We start from the raw sequence: 17,598 nt of genomic DNA on the forward strand, positions 1-17,598 counted from the left end.
CCAGGGCGGCATGAACCTGGACCCGACATGGACACATACGATCTTATTGTCTATCCCTGAAAAAAACCAACCAACCAACCAACCAACCAATAAACAAACCCAGTTCCTTGGGATTGTATTCTAAAAGGGAGTTTGCAAGCCAGAGCATGTTCAGAGGACTTGGCTGCAAACTGGGCTTTAGGAGGCATAGGTGAAGGGATCAGGGACATTTGGCTTTGACAGAAGAAATCTTGGCAGAATATGTGGGCTGTATTCAGAGATCAGAAATGGTGTTAGTGGAAAAAGATAAGCTTTGTGGCCCTAGATGGCATAATCAGGAGAGTAGACTCAATGGGGTAGAATTTGGCTAATTCAAGTGGTCCTTCTTTGGTTACTGCCCCAAATCCAAAGACATGTATATTCCATTGTAAAAATCTTTATTAGTCTGAAAAGCTCAACGCAGGCATCTCAGTTTCTCCTGTGATCAGTTGCCATTGCCACTGGTTAGCATTAGAGATTCTCCATGCTCTGTCATGAAAGGAAAGAGGACCTGATTTTGTCAAGAGTTAGAGAAGCCCAAGCCTCTTAGAACACAGTGTCCTTGTCAGGACATTAGTTTTCAGCTTTCTCTGCTGGGAGGATGATGAGAAAATTTCTCTTCTACCTCTTCTAGCCTAGTATTTTTAGATGAAGCTGGTGAATGAACGTCAGACAGCCCAGCTGGCCTGGATATACGCGTTCCTTTCTCAGTTGCCCGTGAGTATGTGCTCTGAAACAAATAGGTTCTCACAGCCTTCTCTGGTTGTCTGAAAGAGAAGCACGTCAGCTGAGACACTTATTAAAATTCCGTATGCTCTGGTCCTTTCTCTTCAGATCTAGATTAGTAGATGGGGGTGGGGCTGAGTCTTTATGTAAGTTGTGCCTCGGGAGCTCTGACCAGGCAGGCTTGGGAAGCGCTGTGTAGGGAGAAAGAAACGATTATGAGCTCTTGCAGACTCCTTCACATCAAGGTATTTGTTAGACCAGGCACAGTATATCCTAAGGCTGGCAATGTGCTCACACTTGGAATTGACTTGGAAGGACAGTAGAGGTACGAGTCCCAGGCTGATCCTTCTTTCTGGATCAGAGAAACTGGGTGGAAAGTGCTAGAAGCTGGGAGATAGAAGACTGAAAGGTGTGCTGTGGCTTCCCCCACCCCACCCCCACCCCCTCCATGGCCAAGGCTGAGCAAGCAGGACCCAGTGACTCCGCCTTCTTAGCCTTTGCTCTTGTCCTTCTGAAGCTTCAGAGGTCGCTGCCCACCAGGTTCAGCAGGGCATTCTTGTAGTCACCGCTTGTGTCTTCCTGAGGACAGGAGGGACATGAGATTTAGAAGGGAGTTTGGTTAGAAGGACATTGACCTGGCTTGGAGTCGCCTCCATCAGGAGCTCTTATTACTAGGAGCTGTGCTTCCTGGGGGGAGTCCTGGCACATGCTTGTACTGGTTCCTATGTCACCGCCCCCTCACTGTCACCTATCTTTCCTTGTTTTCCATTTCAGGCTGTTCCTACTGCCACCACGCACCCCCACCCCTCACCCTGACCGCCTATTGCTGCATTCTGAAACTTCTGAAAGGGAGAATGTCTTTTTAACGTCTCATAAGCCATGTGTTTCTTGAAAAGTATAGTGAACAATAGGCATTTGTAGAATAACTAGACTTGACTTAGTAGCCAGTGAAGACTTAGGGATATATTTCTCATGACTTGACTTTTGTTAATGAAACTGTCAAGGCCTCAATTGACATTAACAGCTAGAAGAGCTATTTCTCTTAAAGTTATAGCAGTGTGATAATTGCTCTGCATTTTCTCAACTCTAGAATGTTCACTGATGGGAATCATGTTAGGCAACCCACTGAAGCTCATATGATTTATCTCCTTTAAATGTTGCTGCCAGGATTACTTAAATCTGTATTGGAATGCTACTCCTCAATTCCTACTAAACTACTCTCATTGACTCTTCAGATATGGTTCATTCTGCAAGGATTTGGTGTGTCATTTTCAAAGGGGTAACCGTAACACAAAGGCAAAGCTAACTTTCTGGGTGAACAAGGACCTCCACTAGTCACACCGGCCTCCTTGTGATCCCTGTGTGTACCACACAGCAATGAATGCAAGTGTGATACTCCCTGGGAAGGGATGGACACATGTGACTGATGGCATTGGTCACAGCATTCGGGTTTCCCAGCAAGGTCTCTGTTTCAAACTGGTGTTAGAATTGGGAGCTCATGACTCACCATGATCATGCTGCTGAGGGTTTTGCCGTACATCTTCTTGAACTGATTCTTGATAAGATTTAAGTCAATCTCACTCCTGGAAACGATGTTTCTTATCAGGGTCCCATCCAGAGTCCCTGCTCCCTGGATAAAACACAGCAATCAACCATCACTTCCTGCCTTCCTGGTCCACCTTTGTGACAATGACAAGTCTATGTTGGGTCCCGGGGGCTTTTGTAGGGGATGGGGAAACAGGAAGGACAGTGAAGCAGTGTGTTTGATTTGATTCTGGACACAAAATTCTCTTTGCTCCAGGAACAAGACCTCTTCCTAGGGCAGCAACATCGTGAACTCTGCTTAACTGGACAATTCACAGGCACAACCCTCCCTCTCACTTTCACCCTTGAATACTCCTATGTCAGAAGGAGCCACAGGGCCACAGGGATCCCACAGCCTTTTTCATTTTCCTGGCCAGATGTAGCCAGAGAGTCTGGGGTTCTTGCTTCAGGTAATGTTAACATCCACCAATCAGAAGAGGTGGGCGCTCACCTTAACCTTCAGGAATTATTTTGACTATCTATCTTCCAATGTGGGTCCAGATACCACAACCTGCACCTAATCCGAGCATTTGAACAGCTGTCTGAGTGACCAGTGCAGCCTTTTGGACAATAGGCAAACCCAGATCGGCACTCTGGCACACACAGGAGAGTTGAATGTGTCCATTCAAAGGGTGCCTTGACCTCCCTGGCAATCCTGTGCTTTCTCAAGGAAGCCACTTGGACAGTAATAAATAAATTAAAAGGACAATTGCACTGACTCGGGTTCAAATCAAGGCTTTGCCATGTATCAGCTACGCGACCTTGAGCACGGTTTTCGCCATCTCTGGGAAGGCAGATGGGAGGGCGGACTGCACCATGAAGTGTCAGAGGACCGCGGTGAAAGCTCAGGGCCATGAACACCTGGGCATGCACCTGCCCAGATCCAGCCTTCAGGAGATGCGGCTTCCCTTCCCTAGCCTCGATTTGCCCACTGAGAACTAAAACCAGCCTGATGCACAAGAGGCTGGGATAAGAGGAGACCTAAGTATGGAAGAACTGGGTGGTGGCTCTGAGCTCCTTGGCTTTGCGGCTGGTGCCATGTAGGACTGAGGGCCAGGCACGCAGAAAACAGAGCAGTTACCTTCATGGCGAAGTAAAGGCGCTCCGCAAAGTAGCCGTGGAGGTTCCGGGTGCACTTCACTGCAAAGAGGAAAGTTCTGTTAGCAACCAGGGGCTGTGGGCAGCGTTGTGTACATGTTTCTTTATTTATGTCTTGCTTTGGGTCCTAAGGGTTGTGCAAATCTCGGCCTATTTATTGGTGCTCTGCCTAGTCCTGAAGGCTTTGTGTCAGGAGGGGTGGGGCAGGGAGGGAAGCCCAGGGACTGGCCACAGGTGCAAAGGCCCGGAGCAGGCAGACAGAAGGGCAGGATGTGACACGCACTGGGGCCCCAGGCTTGGTCTGGCCCATCGGACCACAGCCCCGCCAAGGGAGTCCCTGGGCTCTGACATTCCAGAGACAGCTCCGCTGAGAGTCCATCCACACAGCTCCAAGGAGGAGCCACCATTGTGGGACCACTGGTTTCTGAGCGTCACTCGTCAGAGCCCCTGCGGAATGAATTCCCCTGTGACACATGGGGCTTGGCTCCAGAGCAGCTGGCCCCACACTCTCTTCCATGGATGCTGTTTAGAGACTGAGTGTCTGGGTGGGGAGGTTGGCGTTTTGACCCAAGGCAGCAGAAAGAGGAGGGCTCTGAGGGAGACAGGCACGAGTTTGAACCCTGCCTGACGGCGCTGTGTTAGTGACTTGATCTCGCTGCCGTGCCCTGCCCTCACGTGTGAAGACAGTGATGTGAGTCTTCAAGGAGTAATCAGCAGGAAGGGCCCAGAAAGGCACCGCACGGTCTTGCTTTTCCTTGCCTGTAGATTTATTTAGGAGTTGCTTAAGGGCAGGGGCTGCCATGGGAGCTGAGACTGGAGTAGGGGTCATGTTTAGATGGTCTGGCATAGATTACATTTATCACAGCACTCAAAGGTGCCTGGGGAGTGTCAGATGTCCCAATCAACTTTTAGGGACCAGGACATACTGTGAAGCTCCCAGGCTACTTGGCAACCAATGGGGACAACCTGCTGTGGAGGTGACCTTGGCTCTATTATGGTAGGGAGGAGGAAAGTCCCTCTGCTCTGGGCCTCAGTTCTTCATTCTGCAATGACTCTTCTGCCTGTCACTTTGGCTCTGGATCCCAGGATGCGCTCTGGAATGGGTCCTCCTACATGAACCTGACCTCATGCTTGGGGGACAGTTCTCAGTGTTCCCCAGCGTCAGACGACCCATCACTCAGTTTGGACTCCAACTCCACTTCATCATTTCTTCAGTCAGCAACTGAGGCACGGAACAGACCCCTGACTGAGGTCCTGCTAGTTGGCTATTTTCGGACCTTCACAATCAAAGCCAGAATGTTGTGGGTGAGCATCGCCCCTGGGTCTTGCGCAATCCTGCAAGTGTGTGCATACACATACATTCATGTACTCAGACACCTCCACACACACACTCATACACAACGACACACACAGTGCTGGGAACTACATGGGCAGCACAGGGAGCGATCTCGGGCAGGACAGAGCACTTTGAGGGCTCTGGGTCTTCCCTAGTAGCTCCGGTGTCCTGGGTGGATGGTACGTGCTGAGTGGGGGCTGATATGGAGGTTTACCTTGATTGATGGTGAGCACAGGGACCCAGCACTTGCCATTGAGCTCTGGGCCCTCCGCCCTTTGATGCTGCCCCTCCCCGGGGCCCCAGGGCCGGGAGGCACATGTGTACCTGGGCATGGAGCTCCGTCTCTTACCTACTGTAAGCATGGCCTCCTCCAGCGACCCATGGGTCTCACTCTTGATGCTGTCCTCAATGCTCTTGTTGGCAATTTTCTCATATTCCTCAAACACTGTGGAGAGAGCCTTCTCTTAGCCGACATGTGCACTCAGCCTGACATTCCCCAACATCTTACATCAGAGACTATACATCAATTCACCACCCCTGATTTCCACTTGGTTGCTGGGAAAAGGGTCCAGGGATCCTCAGCCCTCTCCCCAACTCCATGTCTTGACGTGGTCACACTGAGTATTCAGTATGAAGGGAGAGGCACCGACCCCTCATGGTCCTGACATTGCCTCCCTGCCTCCCCCGTACCTCTCATCAGGTGTGTGGCGCTGCGTGTACACAGGATAGTGATGAACTTCATCTCATCCGTCCCACAGATCTTCTCACCCGCTGCGTACAGATCCTGGCATGCGGACACCCATGACAACCAGTGAAGGTGAGCAAGGGGTGAAGGACCACCCTCAGTCCACCCTGCCAGGTCGGCATTCTCCTCTCCTTCATCATCTTTTTGACGGGGAGCCTGCTATTCCCATGGTTAAATACTCTTCTTCGGGCTGCTCTAGGAACGGCCCTGCCTCGCCCTGGGCTTCACCCTGCCTCTAGGCAGTTATAAGTGCTCTGCCAGCAGGCAGATCTATAGAGATCTGGAAGCACACATCTGGGCCTTGGAGGCCCAGCACCCCCAGATTCGAAAGCTGAGTTGGGTCTCAGCCTAGCATCATCAGAAAAGCCCTTCCTCCCCCACTGCCCCGCCTGGAGTCTAGATGGCAGAGGGTGGGGCCAGGTGGCCAGGAAGGCAGAAGCTGCTGAGGGGTAGCCTCACCTGTGCATCTTGCAGGGCCAATCCTGGGTCCACATAACCACTCAAGTCATCTCTGCTGCCCTAGGAACAGGAGAGGTGACTCTGTAAGGTAGGCTGGCTGAGCAGAGCAGCCTGGGCAGAGGGGACAGCTGGGCAGGCAGGTGGACAGTTATCCTATCTGGGCCTTGGCTCTCTCATCTGTAAAATGAGAGTTGTAAGAAATGCCCCAAGTGGGATGGGGAATTCATTGAGCAAAAGTAAGCGCCATGCCTGGCATGGGACCTGGTGGTCAGGACCTGCCCAATGATGTGCCCTCTTCTCCTGCTTCCTGGAGAAGTGCAGGGGCTCTGCAATGAGGGCCTTCCAACCATGCTGGGATGAAGCCAGTGAGCCCAGGCCCTAGTGGTTCTAACACACCCTTGTCCCCACCTCATCCAACCCCAGCAGCTCTGGCCAAGAGCGGCTCTCTGGGAGTGGGGAGTGGCTGGGATCCCCCAGACAAGGGGTTCCCAGGATCCAGGGCTGTGATACCTGCAGGAGGCACACCAGAATCCTCTCCAGGTAGCCGCTGGTGTCTGCTTTGATGTCTTCTTCCAGGTTGGACCCATAGTCTGCAGGGGATCAGGACCATGAAACTTACACCTGCTCTTCTCCTCTCAGCCCCGTTTCCCACACTTCTCCTGACTAAAGCCTTCTAGGAAGGATGAGTCTTTGGTACAGACAGTGTCTGCACTGTGCAAGTGTCTGAGAGGCAGAGGCTCCCCACTGGTTGTCGTTCAGAGCAAGGAAGCGACATGGGTTGCTGGCCAGGCTCAAAACACAGAGATGGGCCAGTCTAGAGAGCCTGATCAAGCTCCATTTCATCATGTGGCTCATCAAGCCAGAACCTTCACACAGACTCCTCACCAGCCAGACCTTGAGGAAGAGGGACTTTGCCTTGCATACCAGGGACTCCACAATAGCTAGCTTGGTCTCCACATCCCCCACTGCTGAAATGGGGCCCTGCATGGTCCCTGGGGTCAACCTGTGCCCAGCCAGGAAGGTACCAGCCCCACCATGCACTGCTGAAAAATTTTGTGGCCTGCAGCACTGCCATACTCTCAAGGGGCAGAGTTTAGTGTCTGCATGCCCTTCCCTCCAGCAAGCAGCCTGTGAGTTTAGGGAGCTTAGTGGCTAAGCCTGAGCCATATCTGACCTCACTATCAGGCATGGGATTTGGAACACAGTGGGTGCTCAGCACCCATGTGTGGAAAAGCCCAGAAAGAGTCCTTTCCAATGCGGCCCAGTACACTTCTTGTCTCTTTATTCCTTGCTACGCTGCCAAAGCTCATGGCCATTCCCAAGCTAGCCTTTAACTTAGGGCCCACATCTTCTCTTCTTGACAGGCCCCTTACCTTCCTCGTATGCCTTCATTATCTCCTGCAGCTGGTTCTTGGTCCGAGAAGCCAGAATTTCGATGATGACACCCTCTTTGGTTCCTATGCCCTGTGGATAAAAATCTCTGCTTACTGGAGAGGACTGTTTGCATGCTCCTGCTATGTCCACACCCTTTTTTTTGTCAAGAGGCACGAGGAAGAGCCCTAGGAAGATCTCGTCATCGCTCTGCTGGGAGGCCTCTGCTGGAGGATGTTACTAGAGGAATCCACCTGCATTTGTCTCCAGTGGTGGCTGTTATGGGCAAGTGATGTGATGGGAAAACTGGGTTTCAGCTTGCCCCTCCATAGCTGGGTGGTCCCAAACAGGTTGCTTGATCTCCCTAAGCCTAAGGATCCTCATCAGGACACAGGGATAATAAATCATCCCCGCCGGCGGTGGAGGGAATAGATGTAAAATGCCCAGCAGGTCCGTGTACACAGTAAGTGACCTTTCCATGGAGATGATTATTGCTCCTTGGTCCTGACTCCTGAATCATCTTCAAATGCAAAAGGATCAATGGGAAGTAAAGGGAAATTGGAGAACCAGGCATAGACAGCAGAGGCTGGTTCCTAATTCCTGCACACCTGGTCTAGTGGTGTCCCTAGAAGGACTGATTCTGGCTTTATCAAGACCAGATGACGCAGGAGGTCAGTCTGTTTGGTGGCAGTCTGAGTGACAGGAATGGAGTAAAGGGACAAAGTAGGTGATTAAACAGTTAATCCCACTAGGGGATGGTCAACAGAGAAAAAATGTGGGAGAGCCCTGTAAGTTAATGGTCACTTAGGAAAACAGGTTTGCTTAACCACAAAACCAAGCAGCCTTGCTTAGCAACAAAACTCTGCAACAGAAACATGAGACATTCCCCCAGACAATGAAACAATGGTGGGATGAGACCCACATCCTGCCCAGGGAGCTCAGTAAGCTAATGATTGCCAGGACAGGCTCTTCTGCCTGCACTAAAAACAAAAATTAAGGAAAAGGAGATCTTATATTGAAAACTGAGATGATTTACTATATTTTAGTATACATTACAGCCTTTTTGCTCATTTCCACTGTTTCATGACAGTCCCGGTTTGACTATTTAGGAACAAGAAAATCCCCTACCCATCGTGGAGGAGGAAATGATGATTGAAGTTTGGCATCCTGTCAAGAATGAGGAAGAAGGTAGTCTTCTCCCCCTCTCCACTTTTCATTTGATTATAAAACTGTAGCCCACTTAGCCTCACAAGCTTTCTATTCTAATAAATCACTTATCTGTCACTTTGTCTCTCACCAAATTCTTTCTGCTCTGAGACAGAAGAACCTGTGTTCTACTAAGTCCTGAAATGCATCCTATGGTCTCATGAGCAGCAAGCTCCCAGCTTGCTGAGCTCATTCCAAACAGTGGCTCGAGGAGAGTTTGGAGCTCCCTGTGCCAAGCTCTCTGGGGAAAGGAGTCCTGGGCATCATCCCCTCATTCAGTCCTTGTAAGTGGTTTTGCCCCTTCCCCAACCAACTTGCTTGGTTACCTTCATGGCATCATATAGCTCCTTGGCTTCGTATCTGTATGGAGGGTACATGAGGGCTATGATGAGCCTCTCAAACTTGCCACTCAGCTCCGACTTCAAGGTCTCGATGAGATCCTAAGGCAGGAAGAGGGAATGATGATCTTCTGGGTGCTGTACTCACTGGAGTGCTGGCAAGGATGGTGGTGGGGCCCAGGGGCTCTGGCGAGATTCCCAAGTAGGCTCTGCCATGTGCTGGTGCTGGCTGGGGTTTCTTGGGCCAGCAACTCAGCCTCTCTGAGTATCATTATCCTTCCCTGTGGAATAGATACCATGGCATCCCTGCTTCATGCCATTGCTTAGGGGATTGGCAGAGAGATGCCAAGCCCTTTTTCAGTGCAGTGTTGGACACACCATCATCCCTAAATACAAGTTTGTCATTACTCGCCATCGAGTCCCTGTCATTTAGCCCATAGACACTCAACAAATGAATGAAATGAATTAAGGAATCTACTTTATGCATGTCTCCCTCTAAGGGCACTTGTGTTTGCAAGAAGTCACAAGGCCACACACAGCTCATCTCCTCACAGCTAAAGGACCAATGGCCTTTTCAGATCTAGATTTCAAACCCAACCTTGTTTCTTACAGGCTCTGGAGACTTGGACAACATCCCCTACCTCTCAGAACATCAGTTTCCTCTAACATCAAATGCAGAGAATAATACATAGCTGTGAAGGTTAAGAGAGAGAAATTATTTTTTAAAAGAGCATATTGGTTTCTCATATGCAGTGCTTGGGTTTTGCCACTCATCTTTCTGTGTTAAATGTCCACATTATTGATGTGTGCTGATGGAGGCTTCCAGCTACCACGACTCTGCATGCATTTATTACTCTCTCTAGCTGGCACACCAATGTCTGGCTCTGTCCTGGGGGCAGCGGGAGGAGGGACAAAGCCAGACTGTGCTCCCTGCCCTTGGATTCCCCCCACGGCAAGAGGGAAAGTGCACGCGAATGGCAGCTCCAATGTGAGGAGACCACCCTGTCGCACGGCACAGGGCCGAGTCTGCCCTGCATCCCTGGCATGTAGGAAAGAAAAGGGCCTTCCAGGCTCAGGAAATTGGACAAGCAAAGTGTAGAGGCAGGGAAATAGCTCAGGGATGGGGCCCTGGAGCAAATGTAAGGAAGCAAGTGAGAGAGAGGTTGGGAAACGTGTGGTGGGGAGCCATCTGTAAGTAAGTTTTCTAGGTAAAACACAGGATGATGAGTTAAATCTGATTTTCAGAGATAAAATGCACCATATTTTCAGCATATGTCCCAAATGCCGGTGTCGCCAGTGGGCGGGGCTCCTGGTCAGCTGGAGCTCGTCCAGCATGCTGCTGCCTCCCTGGTTATCTCCGGCGGCAGCAGTCTCCACAGCCCACCTGCGCACACCTGCCCGCCCTTACCTTGCCAAACTGAGCCTTGAAGGACTTGGCGATCTGCTGCCGCTGTGCGTTGCTTCTCTTCGTGAGCACGTCGATGATGGCCTGCTCGTTGGTCCCTGCAGGGGCGTGGCATGAGCACCCCCATTTCCCCCAGGGGCTGATGGGGGCTGGGGAGGAGGGAGGGCAGCTGCATGGTGGCCAAGCAGTGGGGACACATAACCTGGAAAGCTCCCGAACCTGGTGATTTTCATGGTGGAGACAAGACAGACAGAAAATCTACCTGTCCACCCCTGGCCCACACAATGTGGGTGCAGCCCAGGCTCAGCCTCACAGTGCTGGGCTCTGAGGCCCCTCTGGTCATCTGATCTGCTCTGGACGTCACCCAGGGCTCACGTCCAGCCCTGACCTCCCTCGTGCTGGTGACTGTGGGGGATGGTGGGGACAGAGGATCCAGAAAACCAGATCTGATTCCCGGCGCACTGACTGGGTGGACAGGAAGCCAGTGGCTCTCCAAGCCACTGCATTTTTTCTTTGGGAAATGGAGATAATAATAAAGATTTCATAGGAAGCAGAGGACAGAAAATCCCTTCTCAGTTTGTCTGGGAATGGCAGTTTTTGTTAATGCCCCCGTTCACCAGTTGGAGCCAGTGACAGGGTAAATCCCGCCTAGGGTGACAACATGACGGCTGTCTGGGCTGGGTTATCCTAATCCCAGCGGGCCTCCAGCCAGCCATCAGGAAAGCAGACGCTGGAGACAGGATGGAGCCGGCCCTGTGGCCAGCCTAAGCCGGGTGGGGGGAGATGCTGCAGAGTCTGCCTGGCTGGAGCCCCCTGGGACTAGGTCAGCCCCCCACCATTCCCAGTATTGTCCCATCTGAAATTCACAGTGACACACAGGGCCCGGAGTTCTTGGGGCTATTTTACGAGTGCGAAAGCTCAGGCTGAGTGAGGGGAGGTCCCTGCACAAGGGCGTGCAGGAACACGGCAGGTGGTCTCCTGCTTCCCACCCCCGTTACTCACAGCCGCCCTCCCACCTCCAGTCTTCAGGCCCCTGTAGACCTGTGCTGGGGAAGGTGGGCCCTGTGTGATTATCCGGCTGCCAGTAGATGATGGGGAGACCCTGACTCCCAAGGGTGTGAGCAGAGGGGTCTTGAGCAGAATGGCAGAGCCCCAGAGAGTCACTGAGTTCCCGTATCAAGGCCACTCACCAATCCCCTTCATGGCTTTGTAGAGGGTCTCTGCGTCAGGGTCTGGGTTGAAGTGGGGGCTGCCCTTCACTGAGACGCCCTCTTGTTCAACCTGCAAGAGAATCCAGGCCTGCTCAGCGCAGGAGGGGGGAAAGCAGTGTGCCTTGCAGCTGCCTCAGCGGGGTGGGCGCCAGCTCGGCCCCTGCCGACCAGCGGCTGAGCCTCCATCCATCCTGGACCTGCCTGTTCTCCCAGGGCAGGTGGAGGCTGCAGCTTCTGGATATGCTAGTTTCTGGCAGACTGTGCTGAGGAAGGGGCACCTTCGTCCACTCGGCATCAAGTTGCCATACGGCCCCCTCCTGTCAGGGCTGCAGAGGCCCCACGTGCCTGTTAGCGCCTTGGTCAAGGGGAGGCCTGGAAGGAGGGGCTTCAGGCTGGAAGGAGGGGCCTTCTGAGGAGGAGTGGATCAGTGCCACCCTAAGAGATGGAATCCCAGCTCTCAGCCCTAGTGCCAGCCCTGGGGAGTTGGGGCTTGTAGGCTCAGACAGTGTAGGGGAAGACCTCACAGGTAGCTGGCACTGTGGCCACTTCCAGAGCCACCGTGTCAATTGTGGGACAGCAAAAAGCGGGTCTAGAGACTGGACTCCAGCCTTCAGCTCTCCCATGGCCAGCTGCCCCGTGGGGACCATGCCTCCAACCCTTCTGCACACCCGTCCTGTGCCATGTCTCCTTTCTAGCTCTGGGTCCTTAGATCCTCAGGTAGACATTTGTTTCCTCCTTACTTGCACTTTCTGGGTTTTTGTGATGATCAATGGACTTTAAGGAAAATTAAAAACAACAACAAAAAATTTGGGAGGATAGAGTTAGAGTAGGGGGCTTGGCCTGAAAAAGAATCATCAGGGGCTTGAGGTGGGTGATGCTGAAGAGGGAGCATCCTTTAGAGTCCAGCGACGGCTTCACTGGGCTGACAGGGGTCAACCATGGAATCTCTTAGGAGATCTGCGAGGCCGAATGACCCAGGAGTTGGTCACTCCAAGGCATTAGCTGCGTAGGGAAGGGTTCCCCAGAGACAGTGGCCTGACTATGAGGGACTGCTGGTTTCCCTGGGGGCTCTGTGGGACTGCCTCGTCTCCTCTGCAGAAAGGCCCCTTGTTTGCAGAAAGGCTCCTTGTTTTAACAGGCTGGCGCCAGTCGGAGCCACAAAACCGCTCCCATCCCTGCCCCTGTGCTGGGGCGTGGGCTCTGAATCAGGCTGTGTCTCCCTTAGGCAGTGCCATCTGAGGCAGGCAGCAGGCCCAGCCACCCCAGGTCCCTCTAGCACCACTGGCAGGCAACAGGAAGGGACAACCCTGCTCAAAGCTGCAAGGACAATGATCGAGTAAGGAAAGTCTTCATGGAGCTGAACATGCTGCCTGCAAAGTGTGCGGATGAGGCAGGAAAGCCAGATTGAGCTCAATCTGCCCTCTTCTTGAGAAGTGGGCGCTTATAAGAAAGTAGAGGGCCAGGGCACCCAGTTGAGTGTCCTGACAGCTCAGGGTCTTTCCAAGTCCTCAGGCTCTTGAGGGGCAGAGAGTTAGCTTTAGAAAAAATAGCGTAATGTTCTGAAAGTTGTGAAATAAACCAGATAACCAAAGTCCCTGGGCCCTTGATTTCCAAGTCTCTAATCCAAGTCTTGCCTGAGGGCTCCTGAGACTGGTGCTCTGCAGAATTTCTCAGGTGCAAATGAATGATCCCTCTTAAGTGTGTGTTTTGGGAGATGGGCAATAAAGGAGTGGAGGGAGACTGGAGATGGGCACTGAGTTTGAAGGAGACTCAGAGACCCTTCAAATGGAAGGGAATTTAGTCCCATTGCATTTGGTCTCCCACGCGCCTGTTCAGCTACTCCTCCTATCCACCCCTCATCCACTCATCTACTCTTCCACTTATCCAGCCACCAGTCCACTCATTCATTCACTACCCAGATGTCCCACTCCCACATCATTCCATTCATCCATCCACCCATCCAGTCACCACATCCATTCATCCTTCCTCCCTTCCTTTGTCCTCCCTTTTCCCCTCCTGTTTTTCCTTCCTTCCTTCCTGGCTCTAGCTAGTTCCTGAAAATGCAGAGCAGCTTCCCATCCATGGTATATCTGTAAAGATATTTTTTTTGCGTAAAAGATAAGAAGCCTTTCTGTATCCTTTGCTTGAATTTCAAATGTCTGGTGACAGATTTTCCTACTTTACTTCTTTAGCACCAAGTTTCATAGAAGAAATTATTAGAAGTAATTCCTTGTGGCAATTTGATCCAGAGAGCCTGTGTGGTCCCAGATGTTGCCCAGCTGGTGCACGCATAGATCACAACCCTTGTTTGTGGAGTCACAAGCATCTGTTACTACTGTTAAAGATTTGAGCAGGTCCTATGTGCCAGGCTTTGTGTTTTAGAGGCTTTAGGTACTTCAGACACAATGTTCTTCTTGACATCTTTGCCAGTGGCATTAGGTAGTTATGAATGCCCCATTTCACAGACTGGGCTTGGAGAACTTGGCAAGGCTATACAGCTAGTAAATGGTGATGCTGGACTTAACGCACAGCCTGACTCAGAAGCTCAGCTGTCTGCCGCCCCCCTGCTATCAATGACTCAACCTTTTCCAGACACTGAGGTTTCCCAGAACTCTTCCCTGAAGGAAACCTTGCCCACAGGAATGCAGGTTGTTCGTGAGTGTTGGGTCATCTCAGATCTCAGTGCTAAGCTCTGGGGCCACCCAGGGGGAGCTTTCCTCCTGCCTCTTGCCCCAGGCTGGCACTCAGGGGCTGTGCAGCAGTTACACACCAGGCTGCATATTCTAGTCACCATGGAGTGACGGATTCAGTGGGTCTGAGGGTGTGCTCCAGAGGCAGTGTTGCTAAATAGCTTTCCGAGGCTTGTGATTTCACTGCAGTGAGAAGCCTCAGCCTCACTTTCCACACTAAGGTTTTACAGGTGAAAAGACAATTTCCTAGGAATCAGACCCCTGGATGTGAGCAGGGGGTGTTGGAGCTCCAGATATTCTATTTAAGACCAACCCCCCCACCCCCCCACCACGTTGGAGGAAAGGTCTGTCTAGGTCCTTCCTGGGTCTTGTGTAAAGCGGGCCAGTCCATACAGAAACATTTTCACTGAAAAGATGACTCAGTCTGGCTTGTGACTCTCTGTCTATTATGTATCTGTGAAGGTCTCAGGTGAATTGCCACACCCTTGCCTTCTCCTGTCACAAGGCTGCTGGGGAGAACTTGAGAGACAAAACTTCATCTCTCATGAGAGGCACAGACAGGTTCCCTCGAGCTGATCTTTCACATCCCTCGGGTCCAGTCCTGGTCTCGTTAGAGGCTCAGAGGTCATCTGTCCCTCACTGGAAGCTCAGCCAGTCTCACCTGGGGTCCACCTGTGATCTTGATGCCCTTGGCTTGTGGGTTGCCAAGCCCCACAGAGTTTGAGCTCAGCGTCAGACTGCTCAGAGTCTAACCCAGACTCCAGCATTTCCTAGCGTGGCAACCTTGGACGCCATCTTATCCTCCTTGTGCGTCTGTTTCCTCATCTGTCAGTAAGGATACGGGCATTTCTATGGCAGAGATGTCTTGAGGCCCAAGTGAGAGATTGACACAAGAATGTCCAGGGCCCAGTACATGCTCAGGAAGTGTCATTGTCATCCCGCCAGGTTGGCCAGGTCCCTACAAGGAGGCTTTTGCCTGCCTGGCTGGGTGGGCCACAGGGATGGGCCTTTACCCTGCCCCTGATTTTGGGAGCAAGGCCCAGAATCAGGCCGCCCTGGGCAACAGCTGACTTTAGAAAGTGCCCGGCACTAGGTTCTCCCTGACACATCTGCCTCCTCAAAGGCTGGTTTCCCATCAGCTGGGATGAAGCTGGAGGCCAGCCTGGCCCTCGAGCTGTCCTGGCTGCCTCGCCAGGGCCAGACAGTCACCCTACCTTGCCCCAGGCCTCCTCTCTGTCCCTCCTGTCCCGGCCTAGCATGTCTGAATCTGAGAGCTCCTGGGAAGTGATATTTCTGACAAAGAGATTTCCTGAATTGGGATAAGCCCAGGTTGCCCACTGAGACTCACAGAGAGCCTGGGGGCGGGGACAGAGAGAGACCCCAGTTCACACTAGACCCCCGTCTGCTAGCTGTGGGATTGAGCAAGTCATTAGATGTCGCTGAGCCTCAGTTTCCTCCTCTGTCAAGTGGAAAGAGCAGCCTTTCTAGCCCAGGGCTGCCTGGGGATGAATTGAAGGTGTGCGGAGCACATCCCCCCACCCCCTCATTGAGTGGGGGATGTCACCCACTCCCCATCTTCCTCCCCTTCCGTGTTCTCACCTTGGACTCAAACCCAGGTGAAACATTCCTGAGAATCCGTGCATTCATCTGGACATAGGAGACTTAGGGGCAAAATGTGTCGTCCCTCCTAACTCAGCCATCTGTCACTGTAAATTTCACTCACAGATTTCAACTGTACAAAACCTCTGTGGGCCGGGCTGTCCTCCCATCCCGTGAGGGGTGGACATTGATGAGGCCTCCAACATCAGCTTGTTCAATCAGGATGCTCTCTAGCTCAAGTTCCTTCAGTGGCTCCCCACTGCTCTTAAGGTAGAGCCCCAGCTCCTTTGCCTGCCATGGGTGGCTCTGTAGGACCCAGCCCTGTCCTGCTTCTCTAGGTAGATCTCGCCTGATCCGCCACCCTCCCATCCAGGACCGTCAGGCCTATTTCTCTTTAAAACCAAGCTTCCCACTCTTCTGAGCCTTTGTACATTCGGTTCCCTCTCAAAGGAAACGTTTTCCTTGTTCTCTGTAAACCTGTACACACACCACACACACAGACACACAAACACACCTATCACTTAACCATGATTCCCCCTTGCTTCCAGCAGCCTGACCCCTCCATTTGGGTTCTCTCAGCCCCGCAGCTTCCCCAGCTGCATTTTGAGGTCCCTTTATCTGTCCGTCTCCACTGTTTCCATTGTTTCCAGCCATGAGCATCCATGGGGCTGGGCAGTGTCTCCTTGTCTTCCTCCCCAGTGGGCAGCCCAGTCCAGTGCCTGGCCCCACAGGCAGCAGGGGTTGCCTGAGCTGACTTCTCTCTAGACCAACAGTGTGTGGGAACCCTCCCTCTTTGCTTGCTCTGCACTTACCCAAGCTTTCCACCAGGCCATGTCGTCCACCTCACCAGCACCTTTCCCCAGGGAGACGGAGATACGCTGGTCGGCCCTCCCTCCACTCAGAGACTGCACACTCACTCCGCTGCACTCAAAAGAGCAGGCAGCTTGGGGTAGGGTGTGGTAGCACCCGCAGGCAGGCCCCAGGCCCCACCCAGTACCACCCCTACTCTGACCCCACCCCCGGGCCAGGCCTAGCTCTGGGCTCCTCTTGTGGCTTTCAGGCCACACCTAGCACTAGCCCAGACCTGCCCTTGGAAATCCATTACTTGCTGCCAAATGTTTGAGCTGTGGCTGTTACACAGCCTGGAAATTCTGAGTTCCAACCTTTGAAAGCCACACTTAGTAAATGGGGCTGTTTATTCACTCTTTGCTAGACCTGATTTATATAAAAGAGGGGCCTATTTATTGCAAGGCATCTCCACAATAAACAGTGCAATGGGGAGCTCTGCAAAAGACATAAAGTAGCAGCACCTTCCACATATTGGGGTGTCTCTATGCCTAGATGCCTCTTTAATCACGCTGTGTACTCTGTCCCTTTTAAGCATTGCCACAACCCTAAGAAGCGCATGAGTGTTCCATGTAGTATAGTAAGAAATGGAAACTCCCAAGTTAAGATAATTTGCGTGAATCACACTGCTTGGCGGGAGAAGCCACAGGATCCACCAGGCCCCTTTGACTTGCCTGCTCTGCCCTTCGCCCTGGAGTATGAACTGGCTGCCAAGGGAGGGAGGAACCTCTTGGAAAGAGATTAATATTTTCCTTTCTGGAATTTACTGTCCCTGGGGCCCCTGCCTAGAATGCTTCAACTTTCCACCTCTTAACCCCTCCTTCATGGTAAAGATTTTGCCTCAGTGACTACTCAGTAGCCCCTCCATCCTAAGGAGGTTCCCCAGGGCTTCCAGAACCCCCACTGCTCCTAGAGCCCCAGAGAAAAGGAATCCCACTGTGGTGTGACTCGCGTTCAGAGAAATCT

The 17,598-nt window shown here is 52.2% G+C and overlaps 1 protein-coding gene across 2 annotated transcripts; it reads right to left on the minus strand.

The window, feature by feature from the left end:
* Window positions 1-399: 399 nt before the first annotated feature.
* Window positions 400-16,732, minus strand: ANXA8L1 (annexin A8-like 1). Of its 2 annotated transcripts, XR_816282.4 has the most exons (13): window positions 16,599-16,732; window positions 11,477-11,567; window positions 10,290-10,384; window positions 8,870-8,983; window positions 7,340-7,430; window positions 6,477-6,556; window positions 5,967-6,026; window positions 5,453-5,546; window positions 5,112-5,207; window positions 3,410-3,468; window positions 2,252-2,374; window positions 644-1,323; window positions 400-507 (listed from the first exon to the last, which is right to left on the minus strand). XR_816282.4 is itself a non-coding variant. In NM_174241.2 (12 exon segments), coding segments are annotated over 12 exon segments (984 nt in total). In that variant the 5' UTR covers window positions 16,620-16,663; the 3' UTR covers window positions 402-1,263.
* Between the last annotated feature and the right edge of the window lie 866 nt (window positions 16,733-17,598).

This window comes from Bos taurus, chromosome 28 (genome assembly GCF_002263795.3).
Source record: "Bos taurus isolate L1 Dominette 01449 registration number 42190680 breed Hereford chromosome 28, ARS-UCD2.0, whole genome shotgun sequence".
NCBI classification, from domain to species: Eukaryota; Metazoa; Chordata; class Mammalia; order Artiodactyla; family Bovidae; genus Bos; species Bos taurus.